The following is a 24,650-nucleotide window of genomic DNA, read 5'->3' as shown; positions in this document are numbered from 1 at the left end:
TGATTCTAAAGCAAAATATTCAGTTAAATCTTTGAGAAATCCTTATCTTAAGATAAAAGGGCCTCTACTTTACATTGTGTTATGTATATTATTTGTGTTCTTATAGATCTAGTTATATATATGATTATATGTGGAATAATCTTTGTTTTGTGAAAAATAATAGGTGAATAGTGAAAATAATTGGTTGTTTATATGATTTTATGATGAATATATGAAGATATATGGTAAAAATATGTTATTATATTCAAATAATGCATGATAAGGTATATTGAGGATGATTAATATGATTTTGTAATTTTGTGATATGAAATGTATGTTTAAAGCTATTATGGTTCATGTAAAAAAATGAAAAAAAATGATGTGAACATGAGAAATGACATATATGAACATGTGAATATACTCAAAAAGAGTATGAGATGGAAATAGATATGATGTAAATAGTTACAAAGATACAGTGGAGGGTGGAAGATAGAGACGATATGAGATATCTTGGAAAAATGCAGGGTGGTGAGTGACATTCAAGGTTGTACACGGAATATTGTATACGAATGCACTCTATGGCTGCACACTCGTTTCTCGACTTGATTCCTAACCATTACCGTTGCTAAAGAGCTGTCTATTACATGCGTTGTATTCATATTGCATTAGGTCATCCGACGACTATTTATATAGATGTATAAGACCTCGAAATAGAAGTATCGGATAACTATGGCCACAGAGTGTAGTGAGTGCGGATAATGAAAAAGAAATTACAAATCTGTGGAATATAATATGTGTTGATATGAGAACTTGCTTTATATGACACTGTGATATGTAATATCATGATATTTTCTTTAATCGTGATAAGATGTGTGTTATGATGAATATGTGTTATGTATGAGTGGTAGGATAGAGACTCACCCTTACATAACATTTTCAATAAACCAGGACGAGTAGTACCAAACTCACAGTGTGCATAGATGGATAAGAATTACTATAAGACTTAGTTATTTTGAAATATATAATGATTACTTTCAATTTTATAGCATTCTTTTTTGTTGATAATTTATAAGACTATTATCTATTTCAGACACAAATGAAAATTTAGTAAACCTTGTTTTACTGTAATAAAATTTTTATACAGGTTTATATTATTTTCACACTTCTTTCTCATTTATAAGAATGTTCAAAGAAATTTATTTTATTTTATTGATTCTTTTATGAAAATATTATGTATTTAAAAAAAAAATAAGGCGTTACATGTTATTCCACTATCATATATATAATTAAATATCGTTATTAGATATTGCAATAAAATATTTACTTATAATATATAAACTATTTCACTAAATTAATAACAAAACAACATTTTATTATATATTTTTATAATTATTTTATCATAAATTATATAAATATAATTTATATTTTTATAAATTTATTTATACTCAATTAATTATTATTTATTATTTTATTATTTTATTTTTATAATAATAAAATAAATTTTTTATTTTTATTTTATAATAAAATTATTATCATAAATATATTTTTTCTTAACTTGATTTATGTATATTAAATAAAATATATTAATTTGTAATTGCAATATCTATTATAAATTTATACTAATATATAATAAGAAAATAAAAAATCATCAATTACAGATAAATTTATAAAGTATAAGTTTTGATTTTTATAGTTTATAATAGAATAATTATAAAAAAATATCTATTATAAAACATTATTTTATTATTTTTAATATTATAATTTTATAGTAATATTATAGTAGTTATATTTATTTATGTGTGTGATGGATGAGCAATATATATTATAAATGAAGAAAGAGAAAAGTTAAAAAAGAAAAAAGGTAAAGTAGTAATTAAAATTGCATATTAGTTTTACAATTTTAAAATAGAGATTGTGTGTATAGGTGGGTGGGAATCAAGTTATTCTAGGAGTAAATCTTGTTAATGTGATTATGCTTAATAAATTTTTATAAACATTAAATTTTATTAATTCAATCGTTAAATAATATAATTTATTCACGTTGATCATGCATGTCAAACTAATATAAATTAAACAATTTACAAATATATAATTTTATAATTAATATTTATTTATATTTTTAAAAAGTATAATATATATTAAAATTAAATAGTTTAATCATTTACTTTTTAACTTGTATGTTTTTTGGTAAACTTGACTTAGTTAAGAAATTTTTTTAATTTGATAGTTGGATTAATGGAATATAACGTTTATAAAGTGTTATTAAGTTAAGGAAATCTTAACTAAGCTACGTATTAAAAAAACTTAATTTCTATTTATTAAATTACAATTACAACCGTGTAAGTTATTTAAAAAAAAAGTTACATTATTTAACAACTATTTGTTGGAGACTTTTATTATAAACCAATTGATGAATTAAAAGCTTTTATCATTCATCATATTTATAAAACTTTAGATTAATTTAAAGATATTTGATACCTCGCCTATGTACATCAAATTTAATATGTAAAAATAAAAAATATTTTATTACGCTCTTATATCAAACATAATTAAGCTCTTATATCAAACAAAAGATATTTTAGTAAAATTTGATATACATAATCAATATTTCATTATAATTTAATAGTTATATTAATAAAAATCACAGTTTACATAAGATCATTTCCAATGTAATTTTTGGTAAAATTTATGTTAGTATAATTTAATCTATTGTTTGCTGCCTCTCTCCCATTAATGTATGTAAGAAAAAAAAATTAAATTATACTAGAGTAAGTTATAACTAACTTTAAACTATTTAATAATTTTTATTATATAATTTAATTATAAAACCAACTATTAGATTAAAAATTTTAATTATATTATTTTTACAAAATTTTATATCACTTCAAAATTATTTTATACATTATCTTTATGCATGCAAATTAATTTAATATATATATTTAGAATATATAAAAGTAAGAATATTCAATTTTGACAAAACATGACATAAATACTTAATGTAATATATAGTTATAATTTAATAGTTGAATTAATAAAAATAATATTATATATAAAATTATTGACAATGTAAGGGAAGATGTAACTTGCCTTACATTGATTTAATTTGATCCCTTTTTTAGATAATTAATCTTAAAATAGATTATTTAAGATTAAATATTATTTAATTTATTATTTTTAAATATGAGAGATTTGTTAACTTTTCCTCATAATTATCTTTTATACCAATTTTTTATATTATTATGGGATAAATTTAAAAAAAAAATCTTATATATTAATCAATTTAGATATCAATATATAAAATTTATACTATAGAAAAAAAACTATGAAAATCATGCATAATGTTACTTTATCAAGCTCATTAAATACACAAAATCTTGTGATTTTATTTAGAAGTTTAGATGTATTTGAAGGTCATTTAGAAAAGCAAAAGGTAAGAAAACGTTAAAAGGAGAGCCCATAATAAAATCCTTTAACATAACATGTAAAAATAATGTGAAGAAGGGTAAATCAAACATAAAGACATAACATAAAATGCAGACTTTTATGTTGGCTATCAAAAATTGGTTAACATTTCCTCTATTTATCTACAGGATTTGTAAAGGTAAAAAGAAATAACAATGCACTTACGCAATACGTATAATTGATTTCAAACAATATAAATAAGAGATAACTAAATATGAAGACAAAAGAAAATAAAATACAGATGATATTTGACTTTCGTGGCTTAATTTTTCTTTTATTCACTTGTAAAGATTTGTAATAGTATACAGAAAGAGCTACAAAATCGTGGAGCACAAAAAATCAATTTCAATTTTTCAAAAGACTATTTGATGGTAGGTTATATTTATTTTTTTGAGTGTTCATAGGATTTTTTTTCCTTTGTAATTCTTCGGAACGAGTTCTAATACAACATACCAAGATAACATGCTAATATAAAAAATGACATTGTTAGGATGAAATTATTACTTTTTTTTAATTTAAAATTTAAAACTTGTAGAACAAAGTTCCTTAAAATAGAAAAGGATAAAGAGAAGTACTAAAAAGGTTTTTCATGATATGCTAACACCTCATCAAATTTTTTACAAAATGAATTCACAAATGTATATATCATAGATAAATTATTAAACATTCTTATTATTTTTTATATAATTTTTTTACTATTATTATTTTATGTATGTTCTTTATTAAAAAAATTTCAACACTCTTAAGAATATTTTATTATAAATACTACTACGCCTTACTGCAACAAAAGTTATTTTTGTTTAGACAGGTGATATACTTGTGGTAGTTATTTTTCTAAGACCAAATCTTTAGTGAAAATAAACTTTTAAATGGTAGACTTTTGGACCACAAAGAAAGACTTAGCTTAAAACCCTAAACTTTTGGACCACAAAGAAGGACTTAGCCTATTTTGATACATATTCTCTTTTTACTTGGACATTTTCTATTAGACTTTGCTTGAGAGTTATATTTAGGAGGGGATGGGAGGGAAAGAGAAGGGTTAGTGGAGTTTAATTTTTATTTGAGAGTTAATTAATTTGGAAGGGGATAGTTAGGAAGTTTTTCTAAACCCAAAATCCTCCTAAACTTAATTTTGGTGAGTTCTCCTATTATAGGATTTTTTGAATAGATTTTTAAAATGAGTAATTTAACGGTTTGTTTCTCAAGCCTTTCTAAAAAAGTGTGCATTAATTTTAAAGAAAAGAATAGTAAAAAATTGTTTTTTTTTTAAAGTTAATTTTTAGAGTGAGAATTTTTTTTAAAAAATATAAAAAATAGAAATATAAATTTTCAAAATATTAATTTTTAGAAGGAGAAAATTATATAATTTGTGTATTTTTTAAAAAATTAAAGAAAAGAATAGCAATAAATTAATTTTTTTAAAATATATTAGTTTTTAGAGTGATATTTTTTTAAAAATTTATAAAAAATATAAATATAAATTTTTAGAAGGAGAAAAATATTTAACTTTTTTATTTTTTGAAAAATAAAAAATATAAATAAAAGATATAAAAGGCAATAATGTCATTTATATTATTAACTCTTTATCACCCTCCTCTCTCCATATTAAACATCCAAGCAAGATAATGGTTTAATTATGCTTCCCTTTCCTCTTCCCTCCTTCCCCCTTCAAACTCTTTTCTTTTCTCCTCCTCCAAACTCCCAAACAAAGCCTTAGGGTCTAGATAACTCTTACATTTATACACAAGATAATAATATATCAAATAAATATAGACTATGTTCTTAAATGAGAATTTTAAAAAGAGATTTATGTTAATCAACCTAAAAGATTTGTAATTCTTGGTAGTGAGAACAAAGTTTGTGGATTAATTAAATCTCGATATAGTCTTAAGCAAGCACCTAAGCAATAACATAAAAATCTTAATAAGATAAGGTTGCTAGATGGCTATCAAGTAAATAATTTTGATAAGTGTATTTATAGTAAATTTGATGATAATCTAGATGTGCTATTATTTATTTATATGTTGTGCTTATGTTAGGAACCAACATAGACATGGTTAATGATGCTAAACAATTATTATGATCAAAATTTGACGTGAAGGATTTAAATGAAGCTAACTGAATTTTGGGAATTAAATTAACTAAATTAAATGGATATAAAATATCTTAAGAATATTTTATTAAAATATTAAGAAATTATGGATTTTATAATTTTCAACCTGTGAGTAATCCTTATGATGCTAGTTTACACTTTTAAAAAATAATAATGAAAATAATGTATCTCAAATTGCATGTGTTTAAATAATTGGTAACCTTAAGTATTTGATGAATTGTTCAAAATTCAATATTGCATATGTTGTTAATGATTTGAAGTGTCTTCTAATGCTAGTTGGATATCTACTTTTAATGAAACTAATTATAAGTAGATTTATTTTTACTTTTGGTGAATGGTGTTGTTACTATGAAGTCATCCAAGCATACCTATATAGCCTGATACTATGGAGGTTGAGTTTATCACAGTAGAGACTAATTAGTTAAGAAATCTCTTAGTTAATATTCCTTTATAAAAAAAAAATAAACATCTTTCATATCTATACATTGTGATTGTCAAGTAGCAATAGTGAGAACAAATAACAAAATTTATAATGGAACATAGAGACATATATATATATATCAAGGGAGGTGAGATTAATGTCTAACACAAAAATTGAAAGTAATAATAACTCAACATAGAATTATGAAAATTTAATAGATTACATTCATTACATTAAAAATAAGCCACTTGTCAATTAATTGAGACATTATATAGTACTTCTAAAAGTGATGACAACCACAAATCATGTCACCGAATTAAATAATCTTGAATTGGATTTCACACAATAAAAATGAAATTATTAGGGCACAAATAGGAATTGAAATAAGAAAAAAATTAATAAAAAGTGAAAATAGAATATAGATGAAAAATGATGCCATAATCGTAAGATTGATAAGCCAAGGAACGATCAGCACAAGAGTCTTGGCATCTTGATAAGATTAAAGAAAATTGGCTCACTCAAGAACCTAAAGTCACACGCTCTCACAAGAGTATTCAATTTCAAATTGTATTCAAAACTAATTAAAAGTGTGTCTACAAGAGCTTATATATGCCTAATACTTGTAAACTAATACCAATGCAAACTCTAATGGGCTTCTTGTACCAACAAGGCTAAATTCAAATAAACTAAATAAAATAACAAGATTTTATCCTAAATAAAAACTCAAAATAAGTAATGACTAATATTAAAATAAATAAACTAAATATAATAATTAAATCCTAATAAAACTCGTTAGAGTTCAAGTCTTCTAAGCATATGTAATTGATAATCTTGGGCTTTTCTAACTCTAAATTGAGCTCCCTTTCAAATAAGACAGCAACAATTTTTTTAAGTCTCCATTTATTTTTTTTGCCCTTGAAGTCCTTCTAATGCCTTCAAGTCTTTATCTTCAATGGTCCTTCCTTGATTCTCATCAATCCCTCCTTTTTCAAGAGAATTTGTTCTCAAATTTGACTCTTTATTACCTATATCAAAAAGAGATAAATAAAATAAATTAAAAGTAATATTAACACTATACTTACCTAGTATGTCCACTTTGTATGAATTATCTCCAATTCTTTCTAAGGCTTAGAATAATTCATCCCCTCTTGTTTGAAGCTTTGAATTTCCTTACTTAGAAAACTTTTTTTTGCGCATATATATCCAAACCCAATCTCCAGGTTCAAATTCTACTTTCTTCTTTCCCTTATTGATATACTTTGCTTGTTGCTCCACTTTCTTTTCAATTTGATGTTTTATCTTTCTAATTGGAGGTAGGCAATAAGATACTTATTTAAGAAAAACATCTTCAAAATCCTATAGAAGAGAGAAAACACCACTAGATAAAATATTATTAGCAAAGGAATCCATGAATTTATTATGAGGACTTTTTTTACACAAAAGTAGACACATAGACCGAGAGGCCAACAAAACTTTTCTCATTTCTTTTTCTTTCACAAATAAATTATCTCTCCTTTCACATTAATTTTTCTCTTCACCTTTCTTTCCACTCTTATATTTCTTAATTGTAAGTGTCTTCACTTTCTCCCTTTTCTTTTTAAGTTTGCCCTCAAATTCACTCTTTTTCTTTTCATTTCTTCTCTTATCTTTTTTTTCTTGCTCTCTTCTTAACTTCATGACTTTTTGATCTTCATGTACTTGACTAGGAGTCATGGGCACTAAAGTGATTGTGCACCCTTTATGTACAAATGTAAACTTGTTGAAATGACCATTATGAATAACTTTCTTGTCAAATGCCAAGGTCTTCCCAAGAGGATATAACTTGCTTCCATAGGCACTACATCATATAAGACTTCATCCTCATACTTGTCAATAGAAAAAGTAATCAAAACCTGTCTATTAACAACCAACTCTCCTTTATCACTCAACCATTGTAACTTATAGGGCTTAGGATGAGGAGTAGTAGTAAGATTCAATTTTTCAACAAGTCTAACACTAGCCACATTAGTACAACTACCACCATCAACAATAAGAGAACAAATCTTTCCACGTACTAAGCATCTTGAATGAAAAAAATTTTCTTTTTGTGTAGTGTCATCCTCTTTAGCTATACTACCCAAGAGACGTCTTATCATAAGCAAATCTACTTCATGGCATAAAGCTTCAAACTCACTATCTTCTTCACTTCAAGCATGTAATGATTGAGATGAACTTGCACTTGAGATTTCACCATTCTCCTTCAAAATCATAGTTTTCTTGTTTGGACATTGGGATGCAATATGACCCTTTCCAAGACATTTAAAGCATTTAATTACTCTATGCTGAGAAGTAGGAGAAGCAAAAGTATTAGTAGAATTAAAAGAAGTTTTAAAGGAAGGTTTACCACTTTGCACAACTATATCCTTAATTGATATTTCCTCATTTTTCACTTCTTCCTTTCATCCTTTTGAATTGTAGGAAGAGATACTCTTCCTCAAAGTACCTTTTCTCTTTAGTTGTGCTTCTACTTTAATAGGTTGGTGAACCAAATTTTCAAGTTCTATATAGAGATGAAGTTTCACTATGTCACAGATGTCATGGTTTAACTCATTCAAGAAACGTGTCATTGTTGCTTCTCTTTCTTCAAATACATTAGCTCTTATCCTGACAACTTCCATTTCTTTATAATAGTCATCAACACTTTTACCACCTTACCTCAAACCTTGAAGCTTTGTATGAAGCTCTCTATTGTAGTATGTAGGAACAAATCTCCTATGCATTAGGTTCTTCATTTCAATCCATGTATCTACAGGCTCCTCATTAGATCTCCTTCGCTCCCTTTGAATTTGATCCCACCACTCTAAAGTGTAGTCATGAAACTCTAGGGAAGCCACCTTTACTTTCTTTTCTTCACTATAATCATGGCATGAGAATACTTGCTCTATCTTCAATTCCCACTCTAAGTATGCTTCAACACCATTCCTTCTATGAAAACTAGGAATCTTTATTTTAACTCTACCAATTCTCTTATTTTTTCTTATTCTTACATCTTCTCTTCTCCTTCTTTGATTCCTCATCTCTCTATTATCTCTCCACCTATTATACGTCCTTTCTTCATCATATTTCATATTTTTTCTTCTTTCTCTTGAAGAATTACTAGAGTCTCCATGGGCATGTAAGAAACAATCACGTGACCACATTTTTGCATTATTTGCCAACGCCTTTTGAACATTCCTTATTGCTTCATTTTTCCTCTCAAACATTCTTTCAAATCCTTGAGCAAGTCTTTCAATTTGCGAGGCAGGAGTGCTCTGTCTACTTGATCCTTCTTCTTGAGACATTCTATAAAACAATAAAAGTTAATGCAAAAAGAAAAGGTTCTCTCCACTTGCTAAGTGTTTTCACTCAGTAGATATTCACTCGTGTTTCACTCTAAATTGGCTATTGTGTAAGGATTTCTCTCTTGCCTTTTTCCATCTCAAGTGATCTCAAGAGTTCTTAAGAAAGTCAACCTCTAATCTACACAATCAACCAAAACCAAGAGACAATCAATCAACGAGAAACAAGTGAAGCCAACAAAAGAAAACTCTAAGACAAAACTAAGGAAGCCAACAAGACAATAGATTATGTAACGTTAAATAACAACTATTTTTTTTATTTTTGGTATGGAATCAAGCAAAATAAACGGAAGATTAGAAGAAATACATCAAAAACACACTTTTGTATGTTGCAATATTTTTTTGTAGTATATATTTTTTTCTCTCTTTTTCTTCTTTTTTTTTCAATGAGCTTTACGTGAATAGTGTGCGATGAACAATACCTTTCAATCTAATTCTAACCAAAGTTCTTGATACCAATTAATGACAACCACAAACCGTGTCGCCGAATTAAACGATCATGAATTGAATTTCACACAATAAAAACAAAATTATTAGGGCACAAATAGGAATGAAATAAGAAGAAAATTAATAAAAAGTGAAAATAAAATAGAGATGGAAAATGGTGCCACAATCGCAAGATTGATAAGTCAAGGAACGATCGGCACAAGAGTCTTGGCCTCTTGATAAGATAAAAAAAAATTGGCTTACTCAAGAACTTAGAGTCACACGCTCTCACAAGAGTGTTCAATCTCAAATTATATTCAAAACTAATTAAAAGTGTGTCTACAAGAGCTTATATATGCTTAATGCTTGTAAACTAATACTAACGCAAACTCTAATGGGCTTCTTGTACCAACAAGCCTAAATTCAAATAAACTAAATAAAAACTCAAAATAAGTAATGACTAATATTAAAATAAATAAACTAAACATAATAATTAAATCCTAATAAAATTCGTTAGAATTCAAATCTTCTAAACATATGTAATTGACCATCTTGAGCTTTTCTAACTTCTAAGTCTAAATTGAGCTCCCTTTTAAATAAGACAACAACAATTTTTTCTAAGTCTCCATTTATTCTTTTTGCCCTTGCCTTTATCATTGGCCCTTGAAGTCCTTCCAATGCCTTCAAGTCTTTGTCTTTAATGGGCCTTCCTTGATTCTCATCACAAAGCCATCTCTATAGTGTAGGATAGAATAATGTGTTACAACATTAGAGGATGAATATATACTTTTAATGAATCTATATCTCAAAATGAGTGATACACTTGACTTGTAGTGTACATTTGATAGATTTACCTATAAAGTGTTGAGGTGAGGCAAGATATGAGAGATTAGGCAAACTCCTTAAAGCACTCGTAAAATTTAGGTAAAAGTATAAGGCCAAAAAGCTCTATTTCACGTTGAACAACTTTGGATAAAAAGTCAATGTAAGTGATAAAATTATTGATTCACAACTATAATGAGGTTTATAGAAATTTTAATCTCACCAATAGTCTAGTGGGTCATAATTAATTTTCTTTGCATACTAGTTCAATGTTTAAAGGACAATATTACTTATGCAATAATTTTTTTAATCACTTGAAAATATTTTCAGTTTTAAATAAATAATGTGAGAGATTGTTATATTATTATTATTTAAAATTTATCATCTATACATACTTAAAAAAATCTATTAAAGCACCAATAGATTTGAAGTACCAATGCATGGATGTCATGAAAAGCATGTGCTCCTACGTAAGGCTTCTATTGCATAGCACTATCAGATTTCACCACGAACAAACCATATCCTTCCTTAGCAGCTAGCATGAGACCTTACTTGATTCCCATAAATTTAGAGAACAAGACCGATAATAACTTCAACGGCATAGCAAAACCAACTAAAAACTTACATTGATTATCCCTCTTAATATCTCCACACCCTGCTTGATTATGACTTTTCAAAAAAGTCTTGTCACAATTCAGCTTCATCACACTTAATTTTTACTATATGCAAATATTTTGTACATGCATTCTTAAAAAATTAGCAACAAGTAGCTTTTCCAAAACTAGAAAAAAATTAGGACAAAGTTATTAATTTTATTTTATCATTATTATTATTTCCTTAAGTATTTGAAAGTTGTTTGTATATTTTTTTTAGTGCAGTGTTAGGTTGTTATATCTTAAAAAATATTAATTGTTAGATCATTTGTACTGAGTAATTTATTTATGGTGGCGAAATACTCTTAAGTTGCATGCCTTAGCTAAAATTAATTATTTAATTTCCTATATCCATTGTTCTTTTGTAATATTATTATTTTTGTGTGTTCTAGATAAGAAGTATAGAATGGCTGAAGATGAGGTTCTCATATGCATGTAGTGAAGGCTTGTACTTTGAATGTATGTTACACGTGTGCCATAGTCATATAGAAATAGCATAACGAATTAGCTAATTAGCACACGCCACTCCAGAATGAAGTTTCATGAATTAAAAAAAGTGACATAAAGAAGCATGAAACAACTTTCTCTTCTAAGTTTGTGCTCTCATTTTCAAGTGTAACCCTGCCAATTTCTTTTGTCACAAAGAAGGTTTTTATGCATAATTTTGCACTCAACTTTTTGTTATTACAAATGGAAATAAAAGAACACAAGTGTGATTTATTTCTATGATAGTAAGAATATTTTTAGTAAAAATAATAAATTTAGATTATTTAATTTTTTAGAACAGTAAATAAAAGTTACTTTTTTTATTTTCAAATATCAACCGTTACAAAAACTACTTACTATAGTTACAGGTTTTTTTTATCTGATAAGATTAGTATATATATTTTTTATGTTTTAATAAATATTACTGTTATGGTAAAAAAATTACAATAATAATAATATTATTGTTATACATGGAAAAATTGTTTAAGATTTATAAAAATTATGTAAGAAATAATATTAAAGCAAGTGAAGTAATTATTTTATATGATTAACGTAGTAGTAATTATGTTTTAATCTTTTCACTTATATATATATATATATATATATATATAAGTGAAAATATTAAAACGTAATTAATAAAAAATATTTTTAAAATTTGAAATTATGCTATGAAAATGTTTAAAGTCATGAAAACAAATTTTCACAAATAACATCTCTACATTTAATACAAAATTTATAGTTAAATTAAGTCTAGTGATGATAAGTTAATATGTAAAAGATAGATGTACATAAGAACCTTGACAACTTATGTCACCCTTAATTTTCAAGTATTAACCATTGGCACTGTTTGGAAGGAGACAATGAGCCTCTACTCAGATTTAATTTAAAGCGATTCTATTAATCATAGATGAAAAAATAAAAGTTACTTAACACTAATAATAGATAAAAAAATATTAATAAATAACTATTTTATGAGTAAAATTTATTTATGAAAAGCTAATTAATTTTTAAAAAAAGAGAAAAAATGATTTTTTTAAAGAATACAATTTAGTAGCTTATATATTATCATAATTGTTTTAAAATCATGTTATGAAAAGAAATATACAAAAACTATTACAAAACAATTGTTTTAATTGTTAAGTGTGTCTAAACCACACGTGCCAACAAAATTATTTATTAGTAATAATTAAATTTCTTAATTAATGATAATTTTATTTATTTTTTAATTTTTTAACAATTATAAACTAACACTAAAATTGGCGACATAAAACTAAATTTGCATTGATTATTTAGTGATAATTTTAAATTACCGTTAAATTTTAAAATTTAAATATCAGAACATGTGATAAAGAGTGACTCTATTTAAATTTTAACTTTCACACTTTTTTTTCACATTCTTTCGCTGGTCCTTTCTTTTATTTGCTATTTAGGTTGACATTTCATTTATTTTTTTAACCTTACAACATGTATTATATAATATATAGTGCCAAGTTGTTGAAGAGAGTTATTTGGGAGAAATAGAAATGATGGTAGAGAATTATCAAAAACTTATTATTATGGTTGAAGAATATACTTTGAAGTAGTGGCAGAGATAAAGAGAAGTAAAAATAGTTTGCTGAGTATTATTATTTTTAAAGTAAATTTTTAGTTTTAATTAATAAATAATATTAATAATGTTTAAATATCTGCACTCAAATTGCAATGTATTAACTTAACATTTTTAAAATTGATATATCTATTATGTAAGACACTAAAAAAATATTTAAAGACAAAAGAAATGCTAATAGCATAGTTTTTAGTTATAAAAAATTAAAATTAAAAAATAATTTTATATTTTTAAAATTTTAATAAAATTTAAATAATAAAAAAATTTAATTATGTGTTAAAAATGTATTACAAAATATTAATATTTAAATATATTTTTAGTTTTACCTTTCAACAAATTTTTAATTTTAGTCCTTTCAATTAATTTATTTTTATTTAATCCTTATTTTTTAGTCTATATTTTTGTATTTAGTTCTTATTATTAATTTAGTTCACTTAAATACTATTAAATATCAATTTTTAATTAAATCACTTTAATTAAATGACTAAAAAAATAATAAATTGAAATAAAAAACTAAAATTAAAAAATATTATTTAAAAAGATTAAAATAAAGGAATCGCTCAAGGATAACAACTAAAAATATTAATTTAATTACAGTTATATTCCTATTTTTTAAGGTGTGATTTTAGTTTTTTTAATTTTTTCACTTTAAATTAAAATTTTTGTTATATTATATTCATTTTAGTTTGTATTTAAATAGTGTATATATATCTTATTTATTTTAAATAAATAAAACATATATTTCTATTAATTTTTAAATAAAATTTAAAATAAAAAAATAAATGGAAATATTTAAAAAATTATTCCTAAGAAATTAAAATTAAAAAAATAAAATCGTAAAAGAAAATAAGTAAGTCCTATAAAAAGCTGATGACAAAAAGGAAGAGAACACAGCTGGGAGTGGAAAGAGGGAGAAGAGAAGAGAAGAGAAGAGAGCAATGGGCAGAAAGAAAGAGAAAGAGAAAGAGAAAAAAGGGAGCGACAGCGAAGACGACGACGTATTCTACTATCGGTTCAGCAGTGCATCAACATCCAACCCAAACCAAACCCAATCCAAAGGGAAAGGGAACCAAAACAAGGGATCACAGTCACAATCACAAGCCTTAGCTCCCTCCAAATCAACGTTGTACGTATCCAACATCGACTACTCCCTTACAAACTCCGATCTCCACACTCTCTTCTCCACCTTCGGCCGCATCGCGCGTGTCACAGTCCTCAAAGACCGCCACACGCGCCTTAGCCGCGGCGTCGCCTTCATCCAGTTCGTTTCCCGCCACGACGCCCGCACCGCCGCCTCTCAGATGCACCGCAAGGTCCTCAACGGCCGCACCCTCACCGCCTCCATCGCCGCCGACAACGGACGCGCCCCCGAATTCATCCGCAAGCGCGTGTATCGCGACACCGGCAAGTGCTTCGAGTGCGGCACCTCCGGCCACCTCTCCTACGACTGTCCCAGGAATCAGTTGGGCCCACGCCAGCGCCCCCAGCCCAAGCGTGGCCGTAGAGGGCTCGGCCGCGACAACGGCGACGACGAAGGCGGTGAATCTGAAGGTGGCGGTGATGGTGGCGGGGGAGAGCGGTTTGAGGATGATAATTGGGCCTCTGTTGTGGATGATGGTGCGGATGAGAGGCTGTTGGCGAGGAACTATGATGTGGAAGCTGTGGGTGCCACGAAGAAGAAGAAGAAAGGGAAGAAAGCAGGGTACTTTAGTGATGAGAGCGACGATGACGATGATGGTTGATAATTAATTTGAATGGTATTTCTGTTGTTGAGTGTTCTATGTTGATGAGAATTGAAGGGCATGGTGAGTTACTATACTACTGACAGACCTTTATTTTGATCCTTAGTGGAATGTAATTGTAGTGGTAGTGGTGATGAATGTGTTATGCTTGTCATACTCTAACCCTCGTTTTGTTTAAAGGAAACAAGAAAGGAGGAGAGAGAAAAATTTTAAAATTTGAATTGAAGAGAAAATGAGAAGAGAGAAAAATGTCCATCTTACTTCATTCTATTTGGTTTAGGAAATGTTTTTTTAGTTACAAAATTGCCAGATTTACTTTACTCTACAAATAAGAGAAACTATATGGAGTTTTAAGACTTGAAGGAAATTTAGGACCTGCTTATCACTTTACTTTTGCCTAAAACTGCTGAAATAAATCTGGCTGTTTTTACTTTGGTAGAAGCTACCATTTGACAAAAATGTATGATTTTATGCCAATCAAGGATGGTTTTCTCCCAATAGGAACACCTCTTCATAGGAAGCTAAAATATCAATGCTTGGAGAAATGATGTCTGGCTGGACGACAGATTTTCCTTAGTTATTGTGAAAGAAGCTGAGTGAATTGTCCTGATGATGATTATATAATCGTCTGTCTTAGCTGTAGGGCCTCTAGGCAAGAAGGATGCAACAATTGGCAAAGGCCTGTGCTTAGTAACTTCTACTGTTGGAAGAATTGATGGAACGGGTTCATAGCTAGGAGGCATGATAGATTTTGCATATTACCTATATTATTAATTTTGAACCTTTTCCAATAATCATTACCATAAAATAAATAATTGCTCTATATGTAACTCTATTTCTTCTTACTATTTTCCCCCTAGATACAAGATCTGTTTAGACAATCACCATGCATGTTACTGTTACCGGTTTTGTGTGTTACTGAGCCTATATCATTTCACATCTTGTTTGCACATAGAACAAGGGCGGTTGTCTAACTAGCTTTTTGCATTGTTACCATTCAAAATCATGCTAAGAAATTTACTTCATTACTTTTTGGCTTGGTAGCAGTGATCAAGCAACCTATCTGGAAAAGTTTCCCATTTCCAAGGACAATAGTTGATTGGAAGGTCCTATCAGTATTAGAAGCTACAATTGTAACTATCCCTGGAACTATATTCACTATGGTTTTAGGATGAGGGCCATTGTTCTTTGCTGAACATGCTTCAATGGCTATGGGATCATCAAAAGTCTGATCGGAATTGGACACTCTGGTCATACCCCATGTTGCAGAACAGATATATGCATATTAATTGAATAATTTTCTCTTCAAACGATTTGTTCATAACATCTAACGCACAAGCTGAATAGTACGGGCAATATAATTTATAAATACTTAAGGTTCAACAATGAAGATTATGACGAACTTTATATTTTCAAAGTGAGGAAACGGAGTTCCCCAACTTTTGTAGGTAGTTTTGCAGCAAGAAATTGAATGCAATGCTTGACCTTTTTTTTATGATTATTTCACTTTGAACAGGGGTGTGTGTGTGTATATATATATATATATATATATTTTTATTTTATTTTATTTTATTTATTTTTCAATTCATTACATTTAGTTTCAAAAGGTGAAGAGATTAAAAGGAGTAGCTTGTTTTAGTTATCTATGAAGAAATTAAAATCATGATAATTTCAATTGTTATACGGAACAGTGTTTTTTGACCAAAAAACAGGGAACAGTGTTTGCTATTTTCTATCTGCAAGCAGTTATTTCGTGCACCTCTTTGTTTTGATGTTTGTTGGCAATGGAAAATGAAAAGGAATATGCAAAACTTATTTGATTTTAATGCTAATTTTCACCCTCCCCTTTCAAACTTTCTAAACGCAAACGATCTTGCATCAATGGTATCCACTGAATTAAACATGCTAGCAAAATTGAACAGTAGTCATAAGGACTAGCAAATTATAATATATTAAAACATAGTTGTAATTTTGTCTCTGCATTTCCGCTCTTATATATTGATTATGTGCCTATAATTTGACACAAAATATTACAAAATCAACTCATTATCATCAAATTGATTTACAGATTACAAAATCATATTCATGATCTTCTTCTTTCAAGAATGGTGAATGATAATCTTTTTGTTATTGTCAACAAAAATGAGGATGAAGTTTCATCTATCATTCAAGTTCTTAGGCAAATTCTTAGAGAAGAACTTCTCAAGTTCTGGTATAATTTTTATAATATAAATGAATTTTATAATATAAATGAGAAAAAAAATTCGAATATCTGCAAAGATACAAACTTCATACCTAAATTTGTTCCTTCGTAAATACCTAAATTTGTTCTTTCGTAAATTTTGGAAGCCTACGCTTGTTCAATACCTCAAGTTTGAAACATCCGAATCATAAACAACCCAAATTCATCACCAGGATAATTACTAAGTAGATTCTATTGTATGCACATAATCTAAATCGGATGTTATGTAACTTCATCGCCCTACTTTCACTATTTTTATCATTAAGTATAGTTACATTCTTTAATAATGTTTTCTTTTTTTGCCAAGTCTCTTGCTATTGGATCACTAACTTCATTTTCTATTTCAATACTTTTATCCTCTCTATCTTTCTCAAGTCCCTACTCTCCATTTTTTAACTTCTTAGCTCCTCTGTAGCTGGCAATTCCTCAAATATAGCAGCACCATATATTCTACACACAAATCCACTTCGTAGTTATTTTCAACTGCATAAGTTGCCATCTCAATGGCATTACTGTCCCAATAACCGCTCTTCAAAACTACCCTTCTCCATCCTAATAGGTTTCACTAGTGACATTACCTCGAAATAGGACCATGTACCAATATCAACCCCCCCCCCCCCCCAGCTATAGAAGATTCAATCAACTTAGTTAATTGCTTAGGATAAAAAACTGTCCAAGCTATGGATCGAGCGTTACTTCAAATCAGCTATTTATCGTATGACAAAGGGATGTACCGTGTCTCACCCACGGTCATCTATAGTTAGAGTGATCCATTCTTTCCCAATGAAAGACGATGCATCTCGTTGCTCTAGGGAAGGAAACCAGGTTGGAGATTAGTTGGCTCGCTTTTCCCATCAATTTGATTAAGGTTTGTATTTATTAGACACCACACATTTTGGTTATGATTGTTTTCTTCTATTAGATTTGTCTAATATATCATTCTTGGATAATCTTCTAATTTAGGTAATATTTCAACCCTTATTGCAAAAAAAAAAAAGTAATTTCTATATTGATTTATTTATATGCAATATAAGATTATCATTATAAAAAACTGATGTTAAAATTACATAAGAATAATAATTGTACAATTCTATTAGACTTGATTAACAGTAATAGATAAAAGAAATTGCCAAATTTAGGGCAAATTGTTATATACCAGTACTTTTAAAGGGACCAAATCTACAGAACATGCCATAAGTAGGTGTTCACGTTACCCTTATACGTACGTACGTACACTTGCATAGTTCACGGGCCACATTAGCAAATTCAAGCCTGATACTATAAGATCATTGATGCACGGATGAAACTGCATACAAGTTGACAAATTTAGAAATTAAATTAGACTTATACATAACACCAATGATCAAATGTAAATATGGTGTAGCTTTCAAAAGCAAATTGTGATTTTACTCTTCCAAGTTTGTGGTGATTTGTTTAGAACAATTATTCTAATATAAAACGATACGTAAACGTCTCTGGGAAATATACTGCAAATTTTGCAAGGCCCTTTGCGATCAAAAAGAAGAAAAAGTGGGATATGTATTAATAACGCTAACTGGAACGGTTTCAGAGTATATAAAGTATTCATCAAGTTCAAGTGCAACTACACAACCTATACATGTTACTCTGTTTCTAGTTTATTAGAGAATATATAGTTACAATAATGCAAGGAAAACCCTAGCACAATTGTCATTATGCACCAAGAAGGTAACATGAAAAAGGTGGATACACAAAAAAAGATGAGTGGTGTACAAGAAAATGCAAAGAGGATCTGCTGTAGAATCTCAGGCAAAAGCAGGTACTGCAGTGCCAGAAATGCATGAAATACCCGTTACTATGAAAGCTCCTCTTCCTCTATTAGTAGTGCCTCTGTTAAGCTGAGCTTATTTTACAAACTTGTCCCGTGGCATACAGAAATGTTTATTGCATCTGAATTCATGTTTCCTTTCTTCATGTGGAGTACCTATCTCAGACTGTTGGCACAACTTGTTCTTGTTTATCTAGCAGTTGGCTTCTAAGGAAGTCTAGGACTGATTGCCGCTATAGAAGGATTGAAATTCAAATTAATTCCAGGATGTAATAAGGAAATGCAGCATAAAGCAAAAATCTCTCTCTCTCTCTCTCTCACACACACACACACAAATAGTCAAAAATTAAAACATAAAAGTCATGTAACTTTTCTAAGTGATCATGTATTTTTAAAGTAACTTTAATCTTGATTATGTATGGTTGTTGGTCAACATTTGCTACTTTCATTCATAAAAATGGTCCTCTCACTTGCTCCACCATCTGAATATATAGTACTTCTTTCTTTGAATACATATATATCATTATGACACATTACCCGTTGCTCAAGCGCACTGGCTTCAGATTTCAACGTTAGTGATTCCAGTAAGTCTATGGCTTCTTGAAATCCATCAGTAGCCACCTTTTCATCCCCTAGATTTCTGTCCACATCTGCAACTTTTGCAAGAGAAACAGCAACATCTAGGACCTAGATAATCAGAAACAATAAGAAAGGTTAATTTCAATATGAGCCATGCCTCCTAGCAAAAGGACACATTCTTCAGTGGCACAATTTGCATGGGCCATCTGATATTGAATTAAATTGACCAGTTAATTATCAAAATAATTTATACTTATTTCTTGCATGATTCAGTTGATTCTATGTACAGTAAGTTCCTTGATTTTCTTTGAAGGCATTGTATTGGAATGAGCACGTGCAGTTAAGAGTAATGGCAGTAGTTTGGAACTGTTTTAGTTGTTTTTCTTTTCTTATCTTCGTATATAATTAAAAAATAAGATCCACATTTCTGCTCTTTGGTTGTGGCTAGGAAATTCATCATATTACTTGAGATTTGAGATTATAAATGATTTTGGAAGCTTGTTAAAAAACTTAAAGGATAGAATTTCTGAAAGTAAAATCAATGTACCCAACTTGAGCACTAGGCACTCAGTGTCATAAATTAAATTTTGCTTATAATGCACTCAGCCACTCAGTTTTTTAACCTAGGCATTCAAGCCTATATGTCAGAAATTTGTTTTCTGCCCATAATACCTAGGCACTAAATTTCCAGTGCCTAGGCACCCTACACAGCATATCTACACAAAGTCTGTGCTAGAAATATACATTTTTCTGCAATGACCAAAGAGAAAGGAAAAATAGAGCTAACAAAAGGGCTAGGGCTTGAAGAATCAAGGTTCTAAGAGGATTTCTCTGGATTCATCTTAGGTTTCTTGAAGATGTTTAAGGAGCTTTCTTCTCTTGTTTCTTGTTCTCTGGTCATGGATTTTTAAACCTTCGTAGTGAGGGTTTCATGGACCCAAATGGGATTGTGATGCATTAGACTTCTATAATTCAGGCTTTTCTATATGTGGTTGAGCTTTTAAATCTATGCTTAATGCTTGACAACATCAGGTGTGATGTCTAAATCAATCACAACTATAAAAAACAATTTACCACATCAAATCATCAATTAACTTATACAATGGGTATTAATTACATTCATGCAATATATGGCAAGTAAATAAAATATTAAATTAAATACAGATAGTAGAATATGGCAAGTCAGATAACAATTTTGCTAAATTCAAATAAATTATATATACATAATAGTAACTAACCTGGGAAGGAACATTTGAATTGTCCTTGACAACATCACGACGAACATTCAAAGATTTAAAATAGTAAGATCTTGCAGCTTGAAGGTCCCCATCGTAATATTTAAGATCTCCAATTTTGTTAAGTGAAACAGAAAGTGTGTGTGTAATCTGTAGGACAACAAAGTTCAAGAAATAAATTGACAACAAAAGAATCATGATTTTGAGATTTATGATTTTTTACTGGAGCACTAAAGAGCAAGGTTCCAATGAAATAACCTCCATATCATCTTTGGGCAATTTTGACAGAAATTGAACACTTTCTTCAAAATATGCAACCGCAGAACTGGCATCACCCATTGCTCGGCTGCAGAAAAATGATGTTAACAGAACATAGATCACAATATACCTCCATTAAACATGTCATATAACGATATTCTTTTGTACATTTTGTGATACAATAAGAAAAATTATTAGAGAAGAAACAAGTAAAAATATGACCAGAAAATATGATTTTCAGGAAAGAAAACAAAAGGCCAAAGCCCAGAAGAAAGTAACAATTTGCTTAGCACCATGAAATGATAAATTGGAGCACTACACATAAATGAGGCAAAGGCAAAAAGTTTTCTCTGAATGTATTAAAGCATCCTATAATTTGAAAATACAATTTTTCAACCATATAGCAGTAAGTTTTAGGACAAGTTTCAAAAACCTAGAATCATGATGGAGGCTGAAGGTAGCACAAAAACTAGAGGGAAGTAATTAGGAACTGCTTCCTACCATAGTAGTTGTAAAAGGCCTATATCCAAAGCCCAATATCTAAAAAAATTATGTGAGTAGTAGGAGGTTTGATGCACCAAATCAAAACCAAGAGAGAGAGAGATGGCATAACCACCTGCTGAGGAAGCATGGGGGAGGGGGTGGTCAGTAAGGTGTGTGTGATGGTTGTTGCTGAGAGGGGTTATATGGGGTGAGTAGGGAAAATTGGAGGCAGGTTGAGACTAGGCTGGAACCTAGGAGAGCATAGGCACTCTTGAATAGCCTATAGTTATCATTTTTCCTATTCTTCTTTACCCATAAACACTGCTATTCAGGACCTGGATGTGTTAGCCAGGATCCATACATTAATAATACAGTGAAATTTACCATTCATTTCCTTATATTTTTCTGATACCTAACATCAGTCAATCCTGATTCCAGAGATGATAAGATTGAATGAAAGATAGATATATGCACAAACAGGAAGATAAGAGTACCAGAATGATTAATCAGTTGATATGAACCACTGTACATACGGGAAAAAGAAAGAGAACAAGAAAACATACCAGCAGTCACCAAGCATACCCAAGACTGCTCCAAGCTGTGAACATAACTCTGATGTGTTGCCCACTTTTTCTAACTGATCACGAACGTCTTCTGCACAGAGGCTGAGTCTTGATTTGGCACTTTCCAAATTCTGAGCACGAAATGCCTGTTTTTGAATTGCATGCGGCAAAATGCTTATTATCAAGTAGTAGAACAAACTATAAAAAAAACTTAGTCAAACAAAAAGCACTAGTTTCAGCAGAGCAAGAGTCCCTACCAACACTACCACTTCCATATAATAATATTTTCCAAAAAATCCAATCATATACACCAGCTCAACATGTATCAAGAACCAATTACCATTTTGATTGTTGATGATGATAATTAAGGACAAACATTTTCAAGGATCTTTCTCCACTTAATCCTTCATATACAAGACTAAACATTAACATGTATAAAAGGCCATACTTACCCTCATGGCCTGTTGTACCAAGAAAGAACCTCTTTCCAGAGACACATCCTCATATATGATTGGTTTACTCTCTGCTGCTTCTCCATCTGTGTCTGAACTAACAGACCTTTTGATCCTAGCATGACCTTCAATAAAGCGATCAACTACACCCTGAAGATTAGCATCAGGCTCAATCTTCTCAATATCAGCCCCACATAATGGACAGTCCTTAAAGCGTGATATGCATGCTCTAATTTCAGAGAATTAGAATATCAGAAATGAGCTAAAAATAGTGTATGCAATGCAATAATATAGATTCTAGAAACAAACCCAGGAGTCAGGACACAATACATACTTGCAGAAAACATGGGAACAAGGCACACATTTGCTGGTATCAAATAGAAGTGCCTGGCATACCATACAGCTAAGAGGACCAATCTTAAATGTTTGCGAGTCATATCCAAATGGGCACTTTGGAGAAGCACCAGCTGTGTCATTAACCTCTTTCTTCGCCTTACTCTCAGACTCTACCTGATGTTTCATAGAATTTTCACCCGATTTTTTAGAGGCATTATTATCATCAGGTCGAGCAGCTTTGACAAAGGGACAAACTGGTGTCATATTCATCAAGAACCAGAACCTGCCAAAACATTAAAACAATATCTACGTGTTCAATTACCCTTATGTTTTTATTTTTATTTTTGAAGTACAACTAAAAAAATAAGATAAAATCTACTGTACTCCCTGATTATTGAGAGGGTATAGTGTCCTCTCACTCTCACATGCAGAACAATCATCACTATTAATTTTATATTAATATATAGTGAAATTAGTGGTTTAGTTAATAAAAACGTAAATGCCCTCTAATCTTTAAGATATTAGAGGAATCACAACCATCAATCTAGACAAGGTATACAATATCCTCTCAAGTTCCAAAAAATAAATAATGGTTTTGCTAATCACTGCCCTCAGAGCAGTGATTGAGAAAACAATAAATAAAAAGTTTATAGTGAAAATCACAGCAAAGATATATCAGTCACATTAAACACTTTACATTCCAATAAAACTTTTCAATTTTGATTCTTCAATCATTACTCTTAAGCGAGAAAGAGATGTATAAGCGAAAATAGAATTAAAAAAAAAATGCATCAACCCTTATTAAATAGACACCCATTAAAATCCTATCAATTTTCTACATGATGAACTTAATAATTTAATTTAATATAGCTTTTCTACTGCAAAGACAACATCCAAGGAATCCCTAATACCAAGGAATTAGTAACAAAAGGAGAAAATTGCATCACAAATGAACGTACACAATTTGCACTTCTTTCCTCGTGCCCCAATTATTCTAGAATCATCAATTTTCCAACACGAACAAAGAGACAGACGAAAACCACACGTTCTTTTGAAAACGCTACAAAATCGTAAGACACGCACCTTGAAACACTGCTCAGTGACGATGAGGGATGCAATCAGGAGGAGAAAGTTAGGGTTCGGTGCTTTGGGAATTTCTATTCGGGATTGGGAATTGTCAATTAAATTTTTTTGTCCACGATCTGACGAGTGACAACCACGAATCCAGGACACGAGATTGGGTTCTTCTATTCTTTCTCAACACTGCACCACAAAATGGCACCTCAATGAATCCCTACTAATTTTGGATTTGTTGATATACATGGATGCATATAACATTATTTTTAAAATTATTTATCTAGATGTAAGAGATTATCTCTAAATTTAACCTTGACACTAACTAACATTAAGAATCAAATTAACTATCTAATGTGCTCTAACTAAATTAATTCATAATTATTAAAGTTAAAATTAAGTGTATGTTTGAATTCATTAACAAAATTAGATTGTATCAACAATTAATTATATTTATAATCTATTATTATAATGATTGATTATGTAAAATAAGTTTTGCGTTTAGATATGTTAGATGAATTAAAAAAATAAATT

General features: G+C 29.4%; 2 protein-coding genes across 5 annotated transcripts; one reads left to right on the top strand and one right to left on the bottom strand.

The window, feature by feature from the left end:
- Positions 1-14,241: 14,241 nt before the first annotated feature.
- Positions 14,242-16,466, top strand: LOC113855414 (U11/U12 small nuclear ribonucleoprotein 31 kDa protein). 2 transcript variants are annotated; one of them, XM_027487050.1, is made up of 2 exons: positions 14,242-15,150; positions 16,135-16,466. In XM_027487050.1, the coding sequence occupies exon 1, from the start codon at positions 14,284-14,286 to the stop codon at positions 15,085-15,087; it is 804 nt and encodes a 267-aa protein (XP_027342851.1). In that variant the 5' UTR covers positions 14,242-14,283; the 3' UTR covers positions 15,088-15,150; positions 16,135-16,466. The 2 variants fall into 2 exon arrangements, with proteins under 2 accessions (XP_027342851.1, XP_027342852.1); XM_027487051.1 differs by having other exon boundaries at positions 16,132-16,414.
- A 1,908-nt stretch (positions 16,467-18,374) lies between these two features.
- Positions 18,375-24,369, bottom strand: LOC113854312 (protein NCA1). 3 transcript variants are annotated; one of them, XR_003502748.1, is made up of 9 exons: positions 24,126-24,313; positions 23,041-23,325; positions 22,707-22,935; positions 22,255-22,400; positions 21,209-21,296; positions 20,954-21,100; positions 19,674-19,823; positions 19,158-19,369; positions 18,375-18,635 (listed from the first exon to the last, which is right to left on the bottom strand). XR_003502748.1 is itself a non-coding variant. In XM_027485248.1 (8 exons), exons 2-8 carry the CDS (start codon positions 23,310-23,312, stop codon positions 19,298-19,300), a joined length of 1,104 nt encoding a protein of 367 aa, XP_027341049.1. In that variant the 5' UTR covers positions 23,313-23,325; positions 24,126-24,369; the 3' UTR covers positions 18,957-19,297. The 3 variants fall into 3 exon arrangements, 2 of the variants coding, with proteins under 2 accessions (XP_027341049.1, XP_027341050.1); XM_027485248.1 differs by lacking the exon at positions 18,375-18,635 and having other exon boundaries at positions 18,957-19,369; positions 24,126-24,369; XM_027485249.1 differs by lacking the exon at positions 18,375-18,635 and having other exon boundaries at positions 18,957-19,359; positions 24,126-24,330.
- Between the last annotated feature and the right edge of the window lie 281 nt (positions 24,370-24,650).

This window comes from Abrus precatorius, unplaced genomic scaffold (genome assembly GCF_003935025.1).
Source record: "Abrus precatorius isolate BTA unplaced genomic scaffold, Abrus_2018 Scaffold11, whole genome shotgun sequence".
NCBI lineage: Eukaryota > Viridiplantae > Streptophyta > Magnoliopsida > Fabales > Fabaceae > Abrus > Abrus precatorius.
The sequence above is the reverse complement of the archived record's forward strand: the minus strand, read 5'-3'. Positions and strand labels throughout refer to the sequence as shown.